The sequence below is a fragment of the Dromiciops gliroides genome, chromosome 4 (assembly GCF_019393635.1).
Source record: "Dromiciops gliroides isolate mDroGli1 chromosome 4, mDroGli1.pri, whole genome shotgun sequence".
Taxonomy (NCBI): domain Eukaryota; kingdom Metazoa; phylum Chordata; class Mammalia; order Microbiotheria; family Microbiotheriidae; genus Dromiciops; species Dromiciops gliroides.
Window position 1 is genome coordinate 227,170,451 of NC_057864.1, and position 19,273 is coordinate 227,189,723.

The 19,273-nt window shown below is 38.2% G+C and overlaps 1 protein-coding gene across 1 annotated transcript in view; it reads right to left on the bottom strand.

The window, feature by feature from the left end:
* Nucleotides 1-1,856: 1,856 nt before the first annotated feature.
* Nucleotides 1,857-19,273, bottom strand: part of LOC122752702 (zinc finger protein 850-like) — a 1,092,329-nt gene continuing 1,074,912 nt past the window's right edge. Inside the window, 3 exon segments of the mRNA XM_043999585.1 lie at nucleotides 1,857-4,413; nucleotides 4,415-4,744; nucleotides 16,621-16,874. Coding sequence (XP_043855520.1) covers nucleotides 4,381-4,413; nucleotides 4,415-4,744; nucleotides 16,621-16,874 — 617 coding nt within the window. The 3' untranslated portion in view covers nucleotides 1,857-4,380.

Genomic DNA, 19,273 nt, shown 5'->3' on the forward strand with positions numbered 1-19,273 from the left:
AAGGGGAATGTGTGATGTAACCTAATTAAGTCAAAGGTTAACAAAATGAAAGGAAAATAATTTCTATAATCCCTCAAGAAGAAGAATCTATAGGAGAATGGGTGAGGAGTCAAAAAGAGGATTGAAAAAGATGAAGAAAGGTGAAAACCTTGTTTCAATGGTGGTAGGGGGTAGTAATGATGAATGCTTTGATGGGAAAAGAGATATAGTCTATAAAGGGAGAAAAGAACCTTAAAGAATTTGGGGATTGGGAGCATAGAAAGACCATTCATCATACCTTAGGAGAAAAATCAGTGCTTGTGGGGATAACATATCCAGAAGAGTGGGAAAGCATGGATTTTGAGGTAAATGAAGTTAAAATTGAATAAGGGGAGCAAAAAGCTCAGTAACAAATTGTATAAAGACAAAGGAAGAATCTCCTGTGTGAACTGGTATTTTCCAAATAGTGAGGCACACCAGAAAAAAAGGAGCCAGGGGCAAACTCTCCAAGGCAATAACAGAAACTATTTAAAAGAGCAAACCCAAAAAGGTACCTCAAAAGTTTTAATTCTATGAAAAATACTGAGAATAAAGGACTAAATTAGTATAAGAGCCATTACTCTTCTGTCTCTGTGATATACTAATAGAATTGTACTATAAGAAATTATTGATATGAGCAATTCTGAGAACATGAAAAGATTTGTATGAACTCATTCACAGTAAATATAATTAATAATAGGCAATGATTACAACAATAAAAATAAAAACACAACTAAAAAGTAAATGAAGTCTGGTTAAACATAAAGACCAAACTCTGTCCAAGAGAGCAGTTATCAAATACACCTACCTACTCTCAGTAGAGGGGGACATTTAGAGAATATTATATATGGTTGCAGAGTTTCTCTCAGTTGACTATTTTTGTTACAAAGAATTAAAATTGGGTTCTGCAAATTTTCAATTATGTGTATTATTTTTCCTGCATGTGCTGTGTATCAGGAAAAAACTGCTGTAAAAAGAAAAAGTTATCATTAGAGCTTTTAAAAAATAGATCTGAATCAAAGGGTCTGACAAAATAGGCTCTGCTACTTGCTATGTGACCTTGGGCAAATCACTTTAAATTTCTAGGCCTGTTTTTTCACTTGTAAAATGAGAACACTGGACCTTTTCTAGTTCTAAATCTATAATCCTGTGATAGGAAGTTGTGGCCAAATGTTTTTGGAGTTGGTGCAGTTCCAATTGATGGTGCCCAAACTGGCAAGCAATTTGTTAGAGACTTAACAATGTATAAGGCACATACTATCTCCTTTCTTCCAGCCCTACAAATTAAGAGTGAGGAGTGAGAAAGAATGGACTCTCTTGTAGGAGTCTGAAATTCTTTTAGATTTGGGGGCAATAGTGTGTCCAGGAAAAAATTTCTTATGAGGAAAGGATGGATGACTCCATTCTCAAAAGTACATAATCAAGTCTGCAACTACCTACCTTAACCACTAAGAGGTGCCACTATCTTGTTATGCCAAGATCAGCTACAGCAATGCCAAAGGACCGTCTCCAGAAAGGGGTCTTTGTATTCTAAGCTACAGTGCCTCTTGTTGGGATAAGCCAGTGTAACTAAGGATATGAGCAATGGATTCCCCTCAGATAAATCCTTTCAGAGGGTTGGGACTGATTGTGCTTAGATATTGTGGTCTTAATTGCTTGCCTGGGTTCTTCTGAAAGCCCCTTCCCACTTAAAGGAAGCCTTTGCAGCTACATATTTTCTAATTCCTTGCACAGCTTGCAATTTAAGATGTGGGTGACTGTTCCCTTTATAATCTTTCTTAAATCTGCAATCTCACCTACTAATTCTAACCCAATTCTTTCATACCAGCAGTCAGGAATAAGGAAAGATATATTTATTGCAGGGAGAGTTCATAGCTTTATTAGACATCACTTGTTCTCTTCTCAGCAGCTACAAGGGGAATGAGTCCCAAGCAAAAGACCCTTTTATAACTTAAAATACATAGTATCAATACATATTTGTACACTGTTAAAACTATAAAGCACATTTCTTAGAGTTAATCACTATCAGCATATCTATTAACAAGCTCCTTTTTGCATCCACCTCTCTACCTGCTAGCCTTTTATTTACCACTATTTTTAACTGGCCCATAACAATCCCATTTTACTTTGAAGGCACTCCAAGCATTAGATAGAGTAATTTTTGAGAGTAAACTGATTAAATTTCATAAGAGTCAGCATCAAAGGGTCACTATAAGTATGTCTTTTTCCATCCTCTTTCTCATTGTTTTATTTTGCTACTGTTGTTTTCCACCAAACAGTGAAGCTGGGATACAGAGCCATGGAGTATGTAGTCCAGTGATTAATAATAGTCACTATAGACATGTTAAAAAACCTAGAAACCCTGAAAACTAGTTGTGTGAAGTCTGACATATTTTAGACATGAACAAACAAGGTATTTTATTTTTAGATAGAAGACATGATTAATTAAACATAAAGTTATAACTTTAAGTGTTCCTGGTGTCTGAGCAGTCAGTATTAAGACAAGATCTTTTGAAAAGTCTCAGGACACCTCTAACTTGCAATGGAGAGAACCTTCAACTCTGAGATGAAGAATGCTAATAAGGGATGCTGGCAAGCTTTCCAAGACAAAACCCCTAGACTTCTGGTGCTGGCATTATTAGCTCTAAGGGATCAGCTTACTCAACACTAATTATACCTTCGGGAAGAAAAAAAATCTATACTCCCCTACTTTAAGACACTGATTTATAGCAGAAAACCAGTTTAAGGATTCATAGTGGTAAGTACCAAGCTATGGTAGCATTGAGGAACTTGCACAGTGCTTTATACACAGTAAGTGCTCACTACTTTTTTAGTCTCAGTGGTTCTCATCCATAGCGATGTATTGGCTTGATTCACTAGATACTTATGCCAGCAGCTGATACTGCTCAGTGAACTTCTTACCTTTCACATAAGCTCCTTTAAAGTAGGAATTAATTATTTGCATACCCAGTGATTAGCACAGGCCTAGGAACATTGTAGGAACTTAATAATCAACTACACAGTGCTAGAGACATGCTGATAAATCTTATTCTCCAACCATCCTTTTCCTAGACTCCAAGATGACCTGAATGATACCATGATCCTGTTTATATTTGTCACCATAACATATTCCCATAATATCCTAAAATTTCCCATCTTATAGCTATATTTTATATTGGTTATGTTTTAATTGACTATTTCCTGATGAGATGTATGTTGGTACTGTAATTTACCAATAAAGTGTCTACAAATTAGATGGCTTTGGAAAATTATTTTAAGTTAGATAACTGTATCCATAATACTTGAAGTCTTATTTACCACCAATCAATCCTTATTCAATAAAAGAGTTTATCCCTTTCCTGATTTAAGTGCCATGTCAGCTTTTCAATGTTTGACTCTGACCCATGTCACCACTCTACTCAATAAATTCCAGTGGGCTCCTTATTACCTTCAGGATCAAATGCATAATCCTATGTTTGGCATCCCAAAGGGCAATGCACCCTTGTGCTCCTCCCATTTTCATTCTTCTTACACCTTACTCCCTGCTATATACTCCATTCCTGTGACACTAGCCTTGTCCCCCATGTTCTCTCATTTCTGCCTACGGGCTTCCTTCAAATCATAACAAAAATCCATCTTCTCCATGCCTTCCTCAATGCCTCAATACCAGTGCCTGTTATTTTTTAGTTATTTCTTATTTATCCTGAATATAGTTTGTACATAATTGCTTGCTTGTTGTCTCCCTCATTAGACTGTAAGCTCCTTGAGGGCAAGGTATAGTCTTCTGCCTCTTTTTCTATGCCCAGTGCTTAGCACAGTGCCTAGCACATAGGATGCACTTAATAAATGCATACTAATTTTCTTTTGTTCTAGATTTTAAGGTCTATCTCTTTCTTTTGAGCTACCTATCAAATTTCTAGAGCCTTATTTGCAAACAAGATTTTGATAAAAGAAGACATGATTTAAGAGTCAGAAATGGTGTTTTGGGGATTTAGTCTTTGGAGTATTCGTTTTGCATTTTTAACAGAACACAAAATCTGTCTTTGAAGGGACTCATATTCTCAATACTGAAACAATTTACTTGTCTAACATGGAAGCTTTGAAATAGGGCAGGCAGAGGAGACATGTTTACAAACAGGAAATTTAGGAATAAATATCAAAAATAAGGTTAAGATTCTGAAAATCTATAGAAAGGTGTGACAACATAAAGATAGATAAAGTAGAAATAGTGACTAAAGATCTCCCTCATTTTCTTCAGGGGCTATTCTGATGTTATGAAGGAACTATTTAGTCTACTAAAACTAAACTGATTTCCCCCTCCCCCCATTACACCTTCTTTTCTGATGAAAAAGGCCCAAGCTCTCAAAGAACACATTCATGACATTGATAGGATTTTTTCTTCACTGTGTCTTCGCTGATGCCTAAAAAGATTTGAGCTTTGACTATAAGCTTTTCCACACTCACTACATTCATAGGGTTTTTCCCCAGTATGGATTCTCTGATGATTAATGAGCCCAGAATTCTGACTGAAAGCTTTCCCACATTCATGACATTTATATGGTTTTTCTCCAGTGTGGATTCTCTGATGTTGAATAAGGATTGAACTCCGGCTGAAGGCTTTCCCACACTCATCACATTCATAGGGTTTCTCCCCACTGTGGATTCTCTGGTGTAGAATAAGGGCTGAGCTCTGGCTGAAGAGTTTGCCACATTCATCACATTTATGCTGTTTTTTACGAGAGGGATTTCCTTGCTTTCTTTCAAATCTGCCCTCACGTGGATATATTTCTCCATATTTGAAAATCTGAGCAACGTCTATATTAAGAGTGCCAGAAATATCATCCTGGGGTTCTATGCCTGAAGAAATCTCCTGATTTGGAGGGGACTCCCCATTCTCAGTATCACCACCTGAAAAAACAGAAAATACAAATGTTACTTATTCCGTTTATAGAGAAAGAACCCTAGTAGAGGCAAAAGAGTATGATCCCAATGAAATATAAACACACCAATGTTAATAGTTTGTATATTCCTGTAAAATGTTCTCATAATAATAAAGGTAAGAAAGAGAGGGCAAAACAACATTACCATTAGTCAGAGGTGAGAAAATATTATGAGAATAATGATGTAAGCAAAGAAACACAATGGTAGGCAGTAAAAAAGCCTGTCACAGTGACTAGAAAAGCAGTCAAAGACCTATTTAAATGAAGGGATCAAGTTAGGGAAAAACAATCAGCACAGAGAGGGTGAGAAGATCAAGTGGAATATTGGACTTTGGATAAAAGGATATGCTTGGAGAATTAACAACACAGGAATAATGAAATTTTGCATTTTTTATTTGAATTTTGACCTATACTGGTTGATAGAATTTGAAAGTTGTTATTTGAGAGGAAAATAAAAATGTAACTAGACCATTTAAGAAAGTCTAAAAATGTAATGAGAATTCAATGTTATTTGAAGTGTTCAAAAATGACATCATACTTCAGGTATTTGGATGAAATATGACCCCCGAGGCTCCTTCTAATACTAAGCTTTGATGATTCTGGGTTAGTTCAGTCATCAGATGAATGGTGATAAGTCACAAAATATTTCTGATAATTATAGGCTAAGGAGCTGTAAGGCAGGAGGAAGGGAGGTAAAAGGGAGAGGAACACAGTAATCTGAAGTAAACAAAACTATCATTGAAATTTAAAATAAAATACAGAATGTGACTGAATATTAGGGTGAAGGGCAGTGTTCAGGATAACAACAGTAATGACAACTCTAAAGAGATAAGCTTGTGATTTTTTTTTTTTTTTTTTTTTTTTTAGGCAATGGGGGTTAAGTAACTTGCCCATGGTCACACAGCTAGTAAGTGTCAAGTGTCTGAGGCCGGATTTGAACTCAGGTACTCCTGAATCCTGGGCCGGTGCTTTAACCACTGCGCCATCTAGCTGCCCCGTGATATATTTTTAAAAATCAAATTAATTACTTTAGTATTTAAAAGAGATCTTGATAATTTGAAAACTTGCACTTTTTGGGTGAACAAATTATCAAGAAGTTACAAGAGGAAAAATGATGGTGTGGTTCATGTGTGGGAATAAAAATTCCTAGAAGTTTATGACAATTTGATAACAAGATTTGCTAAAAGATTATACTAGGAGGCACACCATATACACTTGGAAGCAGTTTTCTTGCCTGGAGAGGGGCATTTCCTAATGAAAGGTAAGTGAGCAAGTTTTCTAGGACACTACTGACAAAGGCACCAATATTTTGTGCTATATATTCTAAACCAGAAAGAAGCCCACTCCTTACCATTGTGTCTTAGGGGGTGGAAATCCCAGGCTTCCCACTTAAGCTCATTCTCCACAGGCAGGGGCTGTATATCTGATGACTCCTCAGCTGTTTCCTGAGGTTCCATCTCTTCTATAAGGTCTTCTTGTTCTCGGCCACTGAATGAGACCTGGAATCACAAGAGCCAAAGATGGGGTGGAAGTGAATCACAACTGGAATTGGAAATAAAGCAGAGAGAAAAGAACATAAATTCTGGGGAAAATCAACAGGGCAAAAATAGTCTCATTCTATTACCTAGAAATGGACCAGATAACACAAGAAAAAAGACAAACATAGGGATCTCTAATTTCAAACTGGTAAAGTGGAGAATGAAATTCAGTTATCTTTCCACTGTTCTAGTAAATTCACCTGAAACAAGTCCAAAGGTCCACACCCACACTCAATTGATAAACATCTATTAAGCTACTAGTATATGCCAGGCACTGTGTTAAATGCTGAAGATACAAAAAGAGGCAAAAGACAGTCCCTGCCCTTAAGGAACTTACAGCATGCAAAAAATACAAAATATGTATCTCAAACTATATACAGAATATAAAGAAATAATTAACAGAGGGAAGGTAGTGGAATTAAGAGAGTTAGGGAAGGCTGTAGAAGGTGGGATTTTAGTTAGGACTTAAAGGAATCCAGGGGAGGTCAGTAGTCAGAGAGAAGAAGGGAAAGCATTCCAAGAATGGGGGATGGCCAGAGAAAAATGCCCAGACCTAAAAGAATTGAAGAGTATGTGTCAGGGAGTAAGGTATAAGAAGAATGGAAAAGTAGGAAGGGGGCTAGATTATGAAGAGCTTTGAATGCCAAATAGCATTTTGTATTTGCTCCTGGAGACAACAGGAAGCCACTGGCGTTTATTGAGTAGGGGTGTATTTGTAGGTGTGACATGACAGGACCTGCACTTTAGGAAAATCATTTTAGTGGCTAAACTGAACGTGGATTAGAGTGGGGAGAAACCTGAGGCGGGCTAATGAAATAATCTAGGCATAAGGCAATGAAAACTTACACTACAGCTGTGGCAGTGTCAGAGGAGAGAAGAGGGGCATACTGGAGTATGTATGGAGTTGCAAAAGTGAAATCAATGGGCCACAGCAACAGATTGGATATTGGAGAGTGAGGAATCCAGGATGATTCCTAGGTTGTGAGCCTGAGGGATGGGAGGATGGTGTTGCCCTCTACAATATTAGGGAAGAAAGTAATGGAGGATGTTTGTTTGTTTGTTTGTTTTGGGGGGCAATGAGGGTTAAGTGACTTGCCCAGGGTCACACAGCTAGTAAGTGTCAAGTGTCTGAAGCCAGATTTGAACTCAGGTTCTCCTGAATCCAGGGCCAGTGCTTTATCCACTGCGCCACCTAGCTGCCCCCATGTACGATGTTTTAGAGGGGAAGATGAGTTCTGTTTTGGACATATTGAGTTTAAGATTTCTACTGAAAATGCATTTAGAGATGGTTGAAGGGCAGTTGGAGATGCAAAATGGAAAGTTAGCAAAGAGACAGGGGCAGGATAGATTGATTTAAGAATCATTAGCATAGAGATTAAATCCATGGGAGTTAGTGAGATGACCAAGTGAAGTAATATAGCTATGGTTAGAGGGTGTGATCTGGAGGAAGATCCAACCAACTATAAAAAGAGCAGTCAGATAGGTAGGAAGAAAACCAGGAGAAATTGGTATTCTGAAAACCTGGAAAGAAAAGAGTATTAAGGAGTTATCTCAGATAACCTTTCCCCTTTCCTACCTGATGTCCTGGTTCATCAAGCTCTCTTTCCAAATCTTCCAGAATGGTCACTGCTTCTTCTCCATTTTCTGGATGATGCTCTCGAACCCAGGTCTGGAGTTCCTTGGGCAAGATGGTCAGGAACTGCTCCAGGACCAGTAGCTCTAGGATCTGCTCCTTTGTGTGCCTCTCTGGTCTAAGCCAAAGACGGCAAAGCTGACGGAGTTGGCTCAGGGCTTCACGAGGCCCTGGTGAATCCTGGTACCCAAATTGCCTGAACTGTTGTCGAAAGATCTCTGGACCATGGCAGCTGTTCCAGTGGACACTAGATCCCTGTCCATAGGTACGGTCTTCTTCTATCTTCACTCTCAAAATACTCTCTTTTTCAGTTAGAGTGGGAGAAATCAATATTGAATCTTCACTCAATTCTGCAGACATTCTGAATAAGAATATCTCAGAAGGAAACTTAACTTCAGCGGCAGCTCAGTTGGTTACCTTTAGCTCTTCTTCAAAGCCACTCCTGGAGTATTGGATAAAAAAAAAATCAGTGGTTAACAAATGACTAACCCTAAAAGCTTAGATGTATAGGTGGTAATGAAGGCTAGTCAGAACCTAGTCATTCAGTAAAGATATTTGCTTTTCTATGAGATGGAAAAATAAGGCTGAACAAAGAAATGCTGATATTTACTCCTTATATAAACCACAACTTTAGAAAAGGAAAGGAAAATTTGGTCACAAGAGCCAAAGCATTCTAACTATTTTGGTTGTAATGCTACTCTTTGTTTTACTATTTATTGGCTCTGGAACTTTAAGCCACTGAATTTCCCTCAGTTTCAATTTTCTCACTTGTAAAAGGGGAATGATACTTGCATTTCTTCCCTCACATATGTATTGTAGCAAACTGGGAAGGAATAAGCATTCATATGGCAATGATCATGTACCTAGCATTATGCCTGGTTTCTTACAATTTCAGTTGATCCTTTAGGTGTTATTATTATCCCCATTTTACAATTGAGGAAACTGAAGCTTAGAGAGTTTAAGAGCCCATGGTCACACAGATAGTAAATGCCTGAGGCTGAATTTAAACTCAGGTCTTGACTCCAGGCCCAGCGCTCTATCAATTAATTGTGCCACCAACTGCCTCTAAAACTATAAAGAGTCTCTCTATATTGTAAAGAGCAATTTAATCAATATGAGAAATTACCACCAATGTTATTATTCACATAGTCACAGAAATGGCTGTGAAAATAGTAAATAAAAGATTAGCTAGAATGACAAAGAATGAATTAGAAATCTGTGAGAAACCTCCATTGTATGGGTCAGATTCTAAGGAAACAACTACCTAAGAGCTAAACTGCAGATGATGTATTCACCTTTCCTCAGAAACTGGTTCTTAAAAATTTAAAGCTGCTCTCCTAATTTTGTTTTCAAATAATTTTCAGTACATATAGTCTATAATCATTAACCTCGATGAAATGGGTGGTAGAGTAAAATCTGCACTGCTGTGGCACATCTGCTCAAATCTCATGAGTCTTTACTGTTTTTTTGGTTGTAGGTAGCCAGTGTATTTTTTTTCCCTCCTGTGAACCAAAGATAAGTGACAGAAAAATTTTACCCACTTCTACCTTTACCTTAAGCCCTGTGTATTTTTCAATAAATACTTATTGAAATAAACTGAACAAGACTACTCTGTGATCAAAGATTCACTTTTCCTCTTCACTAAACAGGAGAAAGGGACTCCAATCAACCCTAGGGGTTAGAGATAAGCCCTTATTAGCAAAAGGATCTAGTAAAGGTTTTTGTTTGATTTTGGAAACCTCCCTTCCTTACTCCACAAATGTATTCAATTGACAAATATTTATCTTTCTACCTCTCACACCTCAAATCTGTCACCCTCACCACTCTGTCAGGCCCATATCACCTATGGCATAGACTACTGCAACAGTATCCCATTTCTTCTTCTCTTATTTCTCCCCACTCCAATCTATTCACCACAAAGCTACTAGAATGCTTTTCCTAAAGCACAGGTGTGACCATGCAACTCTCTTAATGAACTCTGGCAGTTCCTTAATACCCTAGGATTAAGTTCAAAGAAATAATCATATACAAGAGGGTTTTGACATTTTAAACCCTTCACCACCTTTTCCCAACCTGCCTTTCTAAACTGCCTTATATAGTCACTCGTTTTTTCCCCACACTCTTGCGGTCCAGTCAGACTGACCTTGCTGGTCTCCACACAGGACACTCCATCTTCTTGACTGCACTGGCTGCATCTCATGCCTGGAATGCACTCCCTCCTCATCTCTGCCTCTTACTCTCCTTGTTTCCTTCAAAACAACTCAAGCAACACTTTCTGCACGAGACCTTTTCCAAGACGCTAGTGCTCTCTCCAAAATTACCTTGCCTTTATTTTGTATGTCGTTAATTACATCAACGAATGTTAATTACATCAACAGAATGTAAGCTTCTCAAAAGAATAAATGCATCATTATTTAGTTGGTGTATTCCCGAGGCTTAGCCCAGTGCTTGGCACTTAGTATGTGTAAAAAAACCAAAACCCAAAAAACCAAACCAAAACAAAAACCACAACACTTTGTTCATTTATTGGCTGTAAAGAGCAAAGCTTAATCGAAAGCTACTTAAGGAAACGCTCCTTTTTCCTTTCTCCTGCCTATTTTTTGAGAAAATGGATCACTCCAGCTGAGTAAGGAGGGAGTGGGGCTGGGAAGGGCCAGCGAGGACACGGACTGAGCAGGCCTACGCTGTAATAACAACTTTCCAGTTTTGGCTGCGGGGTCCGGAGCCTCAAAGTGCCCCCAGGCACATCCCAGACGAGCCACGGAGGCGACGTGCGGGGGGACCGCAGCTCTTTCAGTCCCTCAACCCAGCACTCACCTACTTCCAAGAAGACCCTTCGAAGACTTCCGCACACACCCAGCCCGGACTACTCTTCCCAGAAGCCCTCGCGCAAGGCCCCTACGGTCTCCAGGCAGGAACCCTCCCTCAGAATACTCAGCTCTCAGTGGCTCAGCGGCCAGGAAAGGAGATAGGGTTTAGAACGTCACCACGGGGTTGCCATGGAGAATCGCAAGTTCTCGCTCCCTCCTCTACCCCCTTCCCTGTCCTTTCTCGCAAATCTCTGGCTGTGGATGCAGCCGTTTCTCCACTTGTAGTCCTTTGGAGACAAGGATGAAACCTCTCGGCCCCGGGGTCTCCGTACTCCTACTTCTGGTTGCCTGACTCCCGGCTACCCCAACAGGCTCCTTGTTCTCACCTCCAGCACTGGAAGGAGGCTCGCCTTTTCGGGGCTGTCGTAAAAGGATCGTAGAAAAAAGTCCTCCCAGAAGCCTCTTGGCGGAGCCGCTTCCGGTTCTCGGATCCTGATTGGGGCAAGGAGGGAAATGACTGAAGCAGTTGCCATAGAAATGAGGGAGTGGGGAATCCTAGAAGCGTGTGACCGTAGATTTGGAACTGAAAAGGGCAGTAAGCTCTATTCATAACCTTGGCAGCTCTCCTTTTCCTGACTCACCCCACGTTTGCCAAATCTTCCTTTTTCTACCTCCACAGTATCTCTAGCATCTGCCCCCCCACACCCCCACTATGCACAAAGCCAGTAAAGTCACCACCATAGTGCACGTCCTCTTTATCTCTTGCCTGCACTTTTGCAAGTCTCTCTGCCTCACATCTCTCAATCTACCCTCCACACAGCTGAGAGGGTGATTTTCCTAAAGTACAGGATCTACCTATGTCATTCCCCTGTCCAGTAAACTCCACTGGTTTCCTAACGACTAGGATAAAATACAAGGCACTGCAAAAGGTGCAGTTTTGATACTAAAATTTAAAGCTGCACTACCACTTTTGGAACACCCTGTATAAACGATTTGGGTTTTTTTTGCAGGGAAATGGGGGTTAAGTGACTTGCCCAGGGTCACACAACTAGTAAATGTCAAGTGTCTGAGACCGGATTTGAACTCAGGTACTCCTGGATCCAGGGCCGGTGCTCTATCCACTGCGCCACCTAGCCACCCCCTCGCCACCTAGCCGCCCCCCAGATGATTTGGCTTTTAAAACCCTTTACAACCTGGTGATAACCTTGCCATAGATAACAATTGTTAAATCAGGTATCTGAAACAATTTAGCCAGTATCTTTCCGGTAGTATATTATAAAGTTACATAATATCAGGATGCCACCTTGTACTCGCTAGAATGACAAACGTTTAGAAAAGATCGTCATTTAAAATGTCAGAGTAATACAAATACATACACACATTTATGTATGTGTTTGTGTACGTGTGTAGAGAGAGAAAGTGATTTGGAAAAGACAAAAATTGGAAACCTTTCATACCCAATACCCTAAGACTCAGCACCAGCATCATCATCTTCTACATGAAGCCTTTCCTTGTGTCTTTCTACTACATGAAGCCTTTCCTTGTGGCTTTCTGCACCTACTCCAATCCCTCACATTTTTCCAAATCCCTTTTAGAATGTAAGCTCTTTGAGGGATGGGGCTGTTTCACTTTTGTCTTTGGAGTACACCACCTACCACAATGCTTGGTACATAGTAGGCACTTAATAAATTCTTAATCTTTATTTGGAGAATGCATACATTATGGTTTATCAATGTAATGGAATATATTGTGCCATAGAATTATAAAACATGAACTATACAAGGGAAAGGAAATTTAAAAAGACCAGAACTACACATACACTAATTTCTTCTTCATCATCATCATCGTCGTCATCATTTGCAGGGCAAATTTGAGGGTTAAGTGACTTGCCTAAGGTCACACAGCTAGTAAGTGTCAAGTGTCTGAGGCCCAATTTGAACTCAGGTCCTCCTAAATCCAGGGCCACCTAGTTGTCCTATCATTATTATTATTAATTTTTTTAAAGGCAGGAGGAAGGAAAACTGGGTCAGATGAGGTGGAGTTTCAGAGATGCTTGAAAACAAAAGCAGAGCTAAATTTCTTTTGGTTAGATGGCCAGGAGAATTTAATGTTGTAAAATTTTGATCTCTGCTTGAACCAAGTCAGGGAAGACAACTCATTGGGCAAATTTTTCATAAGTCAGTAAGAGGTACATTGGCAGAAAATTTTCTACTACAACTAATTAGAATTTTTAGTTACTTGCTATCAAAAGTATAAAAAGACTTATAAAATCACAGAATCTGGGTTTGGACCTTGGAAGTCATTTAGTTCAATTCCAACCTGAAGGATTCCACACTGTGATCCCAGCTTCTACTGAAAGACCTCCAGTTAGGGGGAACCCACTACCTTTCCCCAGTATAATGTTCTTTGAAGGCAGAGACTTTTTTAGTTTACTTTTTGTACCCCCAGCTCTCAGGTCAGTGCCTTTCACATAGCAGTCACTTAATATTTGTTGAACTGAAACAGCCCTTCTGTTTTTCAAATAGCTGTTAAGAATATTTTACTTATTTGAAGCCAAAATTTGTTTCTCTGCAAAATATATCCATTGCTCCTAGGTCTACCCTCTGGATCTAAGAAGAACAAATTTAAACTATCTTCCTTGATGAGACTTAAAATATTTGAAGACATCACATCCTTCCTAAATATTCTCCTTTAGTAGTAGCTACTAAATATCTTGCTTATTATGCCTAGAAATTGTCTACATTTGTCATGTTTTCTGAAATTTTAAGGGGCCTGTTCAACTGTTACGAAAGCAAAATTACTGTGATCATATTTCTTACTTATATTTACCAGGGGAAGTTTTGATAATCATATTGAATTGCTAGGACAAAATACAAATTCCTTTGTTGTTTGGTGTTTATAGCTCTTCATGTATGGCCTATCTTTTGAGGCTTATCATATCTTGTGCCCTTTACACATATTGTGGCCAAACTGGCCTAAATTGCTGTATAGGACATTTCATTTCCCACCTTTGAGATTTTTCATAGGTTATCTCCCATACCTGGAATACAATCCCTCCTCACCTGTTTTTTAGAATTCCTATTTTACAACTAGTATTAGTATAATTGTCATCTTTTACACAAGGTCTTTCCTGATTCCTCCAGTTGTTCAGAATCTCTCCCTTACCCCATATTACTTTGAATATTTTTTGTATTTACTTATCCATGTAACCAGTTTTCCCTAGTAGAACTTAAGGGCAGGGCCTGTTTTTGTTTTGTATCCCTAGAGCATGGCATGTTTTAAACATTTAATAAATGATTACTGAGTGAATCTCTTAATTCCTTAAAAGAATCTACCCTGTCTAATCAAATGAAGGTAGTTGCATCCCTCAGTTTACCTGATAGAGACTGTGCAGTTTCACCTGAAAGGTATCCAAGTCCTAACACAATGACTATCATCCTCTTATTGGGGGAATAACACACAACAATGATTATCTATGGGGAGGTCTTTGCTTTATTGGTCATTGGTTTGTTCCCTTCAGCCACAAGGAGAATGAGTCCCAAACAAAAGACCCTTACATTTTCTATAACATAAAATAATACATTATAGCAATACATAGTCATACATACATACTTAACTCTATAGTCCACATGACATAATCACTATCAGCATATTTATAAACAAGCTCCATCTTGCATTCACTTCTCCCCACTGGTGACTATGTTGCTAAGGATTCCAACTTTTTTGAATCATCCAAAGCATGAGATATATTAATAATCTTGGAAGAATTGTGAAATGATTATACAGGTAGACCAAAGGGCCAATTAAAGGTATCTTCTTTTCCTTCTTCCTTCTCATGACTCCTCTTAATATCTGGTGTTTTTCTACCCAGTGGAGTAATTGAAGCATAATAGGAGAATACAGTCAATGGAGTACATTACATAGGCATTATCACTAACAAAATGTGTATTATTATAATACGGATAATGAATCCCTCAAAAGGGAAAATTAGTTTATCAGTTCTGTCAAAGTCATTTAAATAAATAAACCAGTTACTTTATTTTCAAATAGAACACTTGTTTCCATTAAACACGTAGGTATAATTTCTGTGCTACTATATTTGCCCAATACATATTAATGAGCTGCAGAAAAATATAAAATCTTTAAAACTTATAAACTATAGTGGAGATGTTTTTAACTTCAGTTTTGAAGAATGTATGCAAAAGATTTTGGCAAGTTCTTTAAATCAGGTATTACCAGTTTCTACATTTTTGTGGTAACATCATGGATCCAGGCTCAGATCTCAACTCTATGTTTGGAAACAGTGGTTAAGTTTAGCCAAGGTTGATATGACACCCCAAACCCCAAGATTTGTATTAGCAAGTCAATTTTAAAATTTATGTTGGGGAAATATATCTATTAAGCACAATTACATATTTGGGTTAGATAGTTACCTTTTTCTGGTATTGAGCTATCTGGTTGAATACTGTTAAGAACATCCCTGTTCAGTTATGGGTCAGACTAAAGTGGCCTCTCAGGAACTGACTTTTGAAATTCTGTGACAAAATTTTCTGAAGTTCCCTTTGCCTTAATTCTAAGTGATACTTACAATAAGATGCAATAGCCCAATGAATCACGCTTCTTCATTATATATTCTTGCCAATACAACTGGATACACAAGTCCGCTAACGAGGGGATCCTCTTAGACAATGTTGCAGATATACTGAAAAAGTCTTAATCTACAATTTTTCATTTCCTAGATGATGATGATGATGATGTTATGACCACTTAGCATAACATCAATTTGCTACAATATACTTTCAAATCATGAGATAATCTGATTTTGTAGCTCATTTCATACACAGTTTTTAAAGTTAAAGCCTTCCTACTAACATGGGGAAGCATCTTATTCTTGTCAATGAGCTGTCTCTAAACTACATACTATTTACATTCTTACTAGTTTCAATTACAGAATGTCTATTATCTTACCTGGAAGTCTTACCCATTTATTGACTTCAATTATCTCTCATCCTAGATAATGGTAAGCATCTATTCTTGGGTCTGTGCCTCTCTGGCTACTTCTGATAAGCCTGAATATTTAAGTGTGATAACGAGAGAGACTGCATGGTGTTGTAGATAAGAATGTTGGCTTTGAAATCTGGTAGATCTGAGTTCAAGTCCTATCTCTCATACATACAAGCTTTATAACTATAGTTTGAATTGTGGATGTGCAGTGGAAAATGTCCTCCACACTAATGAGGTCTTCAAACTTGCTGCTAGAATTCAAAATAAAAAGTGCCCATCTTTTCAATGAATTACATTATAGAATTCTTCTTATATTTACTCTAAATAAGGGAAAATTATCTAAGAAGGACATTTTTAGAGGAGGGAGCAAACAGTCATCTAGTTGACATGGCAATGGAAATAGAATAGATTAAGAGATTATCTTCAACAAGTGGGATTTAAGGATGACTGCTTGAAGTAGAGCTAGGATTGTCCAATGTCTCATAGGGATGGCACTCTACTATCATATAAGGAAGAAATGGTAATTAATGTTTCACATTCTCCACAGTGGCTTTTTGATCTTCAATAGGGAATTTATGCCCACTAAAACTACACTGATTTCATCAAAAGGATCTTTTGTTTATTGAGTCTTCTCTTCTGATGAAAAGGTTTTAATTGCTTTCAGATACTCATGACACTGTTAGGATTTTTTCTTTATTGTGCCTTCTCTTATGTCTAAAAAGATTGGAACTTTGACTGAATGCTTTCCCACATTCATGACATATATACGGTTTCTCCCCAGTGTGGATTCTCCGATGTTGAATAAGAATTGAGCTTCTGCTGAAAGCTTTTGCACACTCATCACATTCATAGGGTTTCTCTCCACTGTGGATTCTCTGATGAAGAATAAGGGCTGAGCTTTGACTGAAATTTTTACCACATTCATCACATTTATACTGTTTTTTGCGAGAGGGATTTCCCTGCCTTCTTTTGAATCTGCCATCACTTTCACAGGTTTCTCTAAATTTTAAAACCTGGGGAACATTCATATTGAGGGTGCCAGGAATACTACCATGTGATTCTATATCAGAAGAAATCTGCTTTGGAGCCAGTTCTACATTTTCCACTCTGGTGTCATCACCTGAAACAATAAAAAGAAAATGCAATATCATCTGTTTTCTGTGCTGCAAAGGGGACAAGATGATCTAAATTAATGGAATTAATGGCTTGTAAATACCTGCAAAATGACACCACAGTGTGAGTGATAGGGAAAATAAGGCAGCAGACTTTAGGGAGGAAAAGGTAACAGAGTTCAGGGACAGCTGATACAGACAATTAAATGAACATGGGAACAAGTACAGTAAGTAAGTAGTAAAAAAGATGGCAAGACAGAGTGTCAAAGCCTGGGGTCAGAAAGACTCCTATTCCTGTGTTCAAATCTGTCCTCAAACACTTAGCAGCAGTGCAACTCACTTAACCCTGTTTTTATCAGTTTCCTTCTCTATAAAATGAGTTGGAGAAGGAAATGGCAAACCACTCCAGTATCATTGCCAAGAAAACCCCAAATGGGGTCACACATGATTGAAAAATGACTAACAACAACAACAACAACAACAACAACAACAACAAAAAGTTGGCAAAGGATAAGTAGTAGAGGTGAGAGATTTAAAAACTATTGAAGCAATGAACTAAAACTGGAGCTAGTTTTAGGAACAAAAACACAATAAAACAGATAAATTGGTTAATTTGATTTAAAAAATTAGGAAAACCAAATTACTAATATCAAAAATGAAAAGGGTGAATTCACCACCAATTAAGGTGAAAGTAAAGCAATTATTAGGAGCTATTCTGCTCAAATATATGCCAATAAATGTAAGAATATAGGTGAAATGGATGAATATTTACAAAAATATAAATTACCCAGAATCAGAGAAGGGAAAATAGAATATTTAAATAACCCAATCTTAGAAAAAGAAATTGAACAATACATAAATGAGCTCTACCTAAGAAAAAATACCCAGGTCCAGATGGATTCACAAGTGCATTCTACCAAACATTTAAAGTACAATTAATTCCCATATTACATAAAAATAGGCAAAGAAGGAATCATGCCAAATTCCCTTTACGACACAAATATGGTTGCTGATACCTAAACCAGAAAGAGCTAAAACAGAGAATGAAAACTGCAGACCAATTTCCCTAATGAGTATTGATGCAAAATGTTAAATGCTAGTAAGGATATTACAATATATCATAAAGATAATATACTATGATCATGTGGGATTTATACCAGGGATGCTGAGCTGGTTCAATAGTAGGAAAATTGTTAGCAAAACAGACCCTATCAATAACAAAATCAACAAAAATAATGTAATTATCTCAACAGATGCAGAAAATTCTTTTGATAAAAAGTATTCCTATTAAAAATATCAGAGAGCACAGAAACAAATGGAGCTTTCCTTAAAATGATTAGTAGCATCCATCTAATTACCATCAGTAAGCATTATTTCTGTAATGGGGACAGACTAGAAATCTTCACAAGATCAAAGATGAAACAAGGATGACCAATATTATCACTATTATTTAATATTGTACTTTAAAAACTAGATATAGCAATAAGAGAAGAAAAATAAATTGAAAGAATTAGAATAGGCAATGAAGAAGCAAAACTATCATTCTTTTTAAAAAAACTATCATTCTTTGCAGATGATATTATGGTACCCTTAAAGAATCCTAGAAAGTCAATTAAAAAGCTAGTTGAAATAATTAGGGGGCGGAGCCAAGATGGCAGAGGAAAGACATTAAACCCACAAGGCTTCTGATGCAATCACCCCAAAAATAGCAATAAAAGAACCCTTGGGGCAGAAAAACACAAAAATACGGGCTGAGGGTTTTCTCCAGCTATAGATAGATTTCAGGGGGCCATGCTGGGCCACGAATAAAGCCTAACCCTGCAATCAGGCCGACACACCAGACACCCGCCAGAGGAATTTGCCCCAGTGCCTCTGAATCGGGTGCAGCACTGGCGTCTTTTGGAACCCAGTGTGGTTGGACTGAACGGCTGGCGGGGGGTGGGGGGGGTGGAGTGCAGGGGTACCAGTGGACTGGGGGGAAGAATTCAACTGTTCCACCCCAGCAGGAAACCAGGAAGAAATCCTGAGTAGTGGGAGACCAAGGTGGGGGAGGGGAGCAGTCTCATCGGAAGCTGAGAACCACACCACAGAAAGCTTTGCTGGTTGGTTGCTTAGTAAAGTAGGCCTGAGGTTATCTCTGGACCTGAGAACAGGCCAGGTGAGATTAAAGCCTGCCCCCTCTCAACCCAAAACACCTGGGACCCTCTGAAGCTGAGAA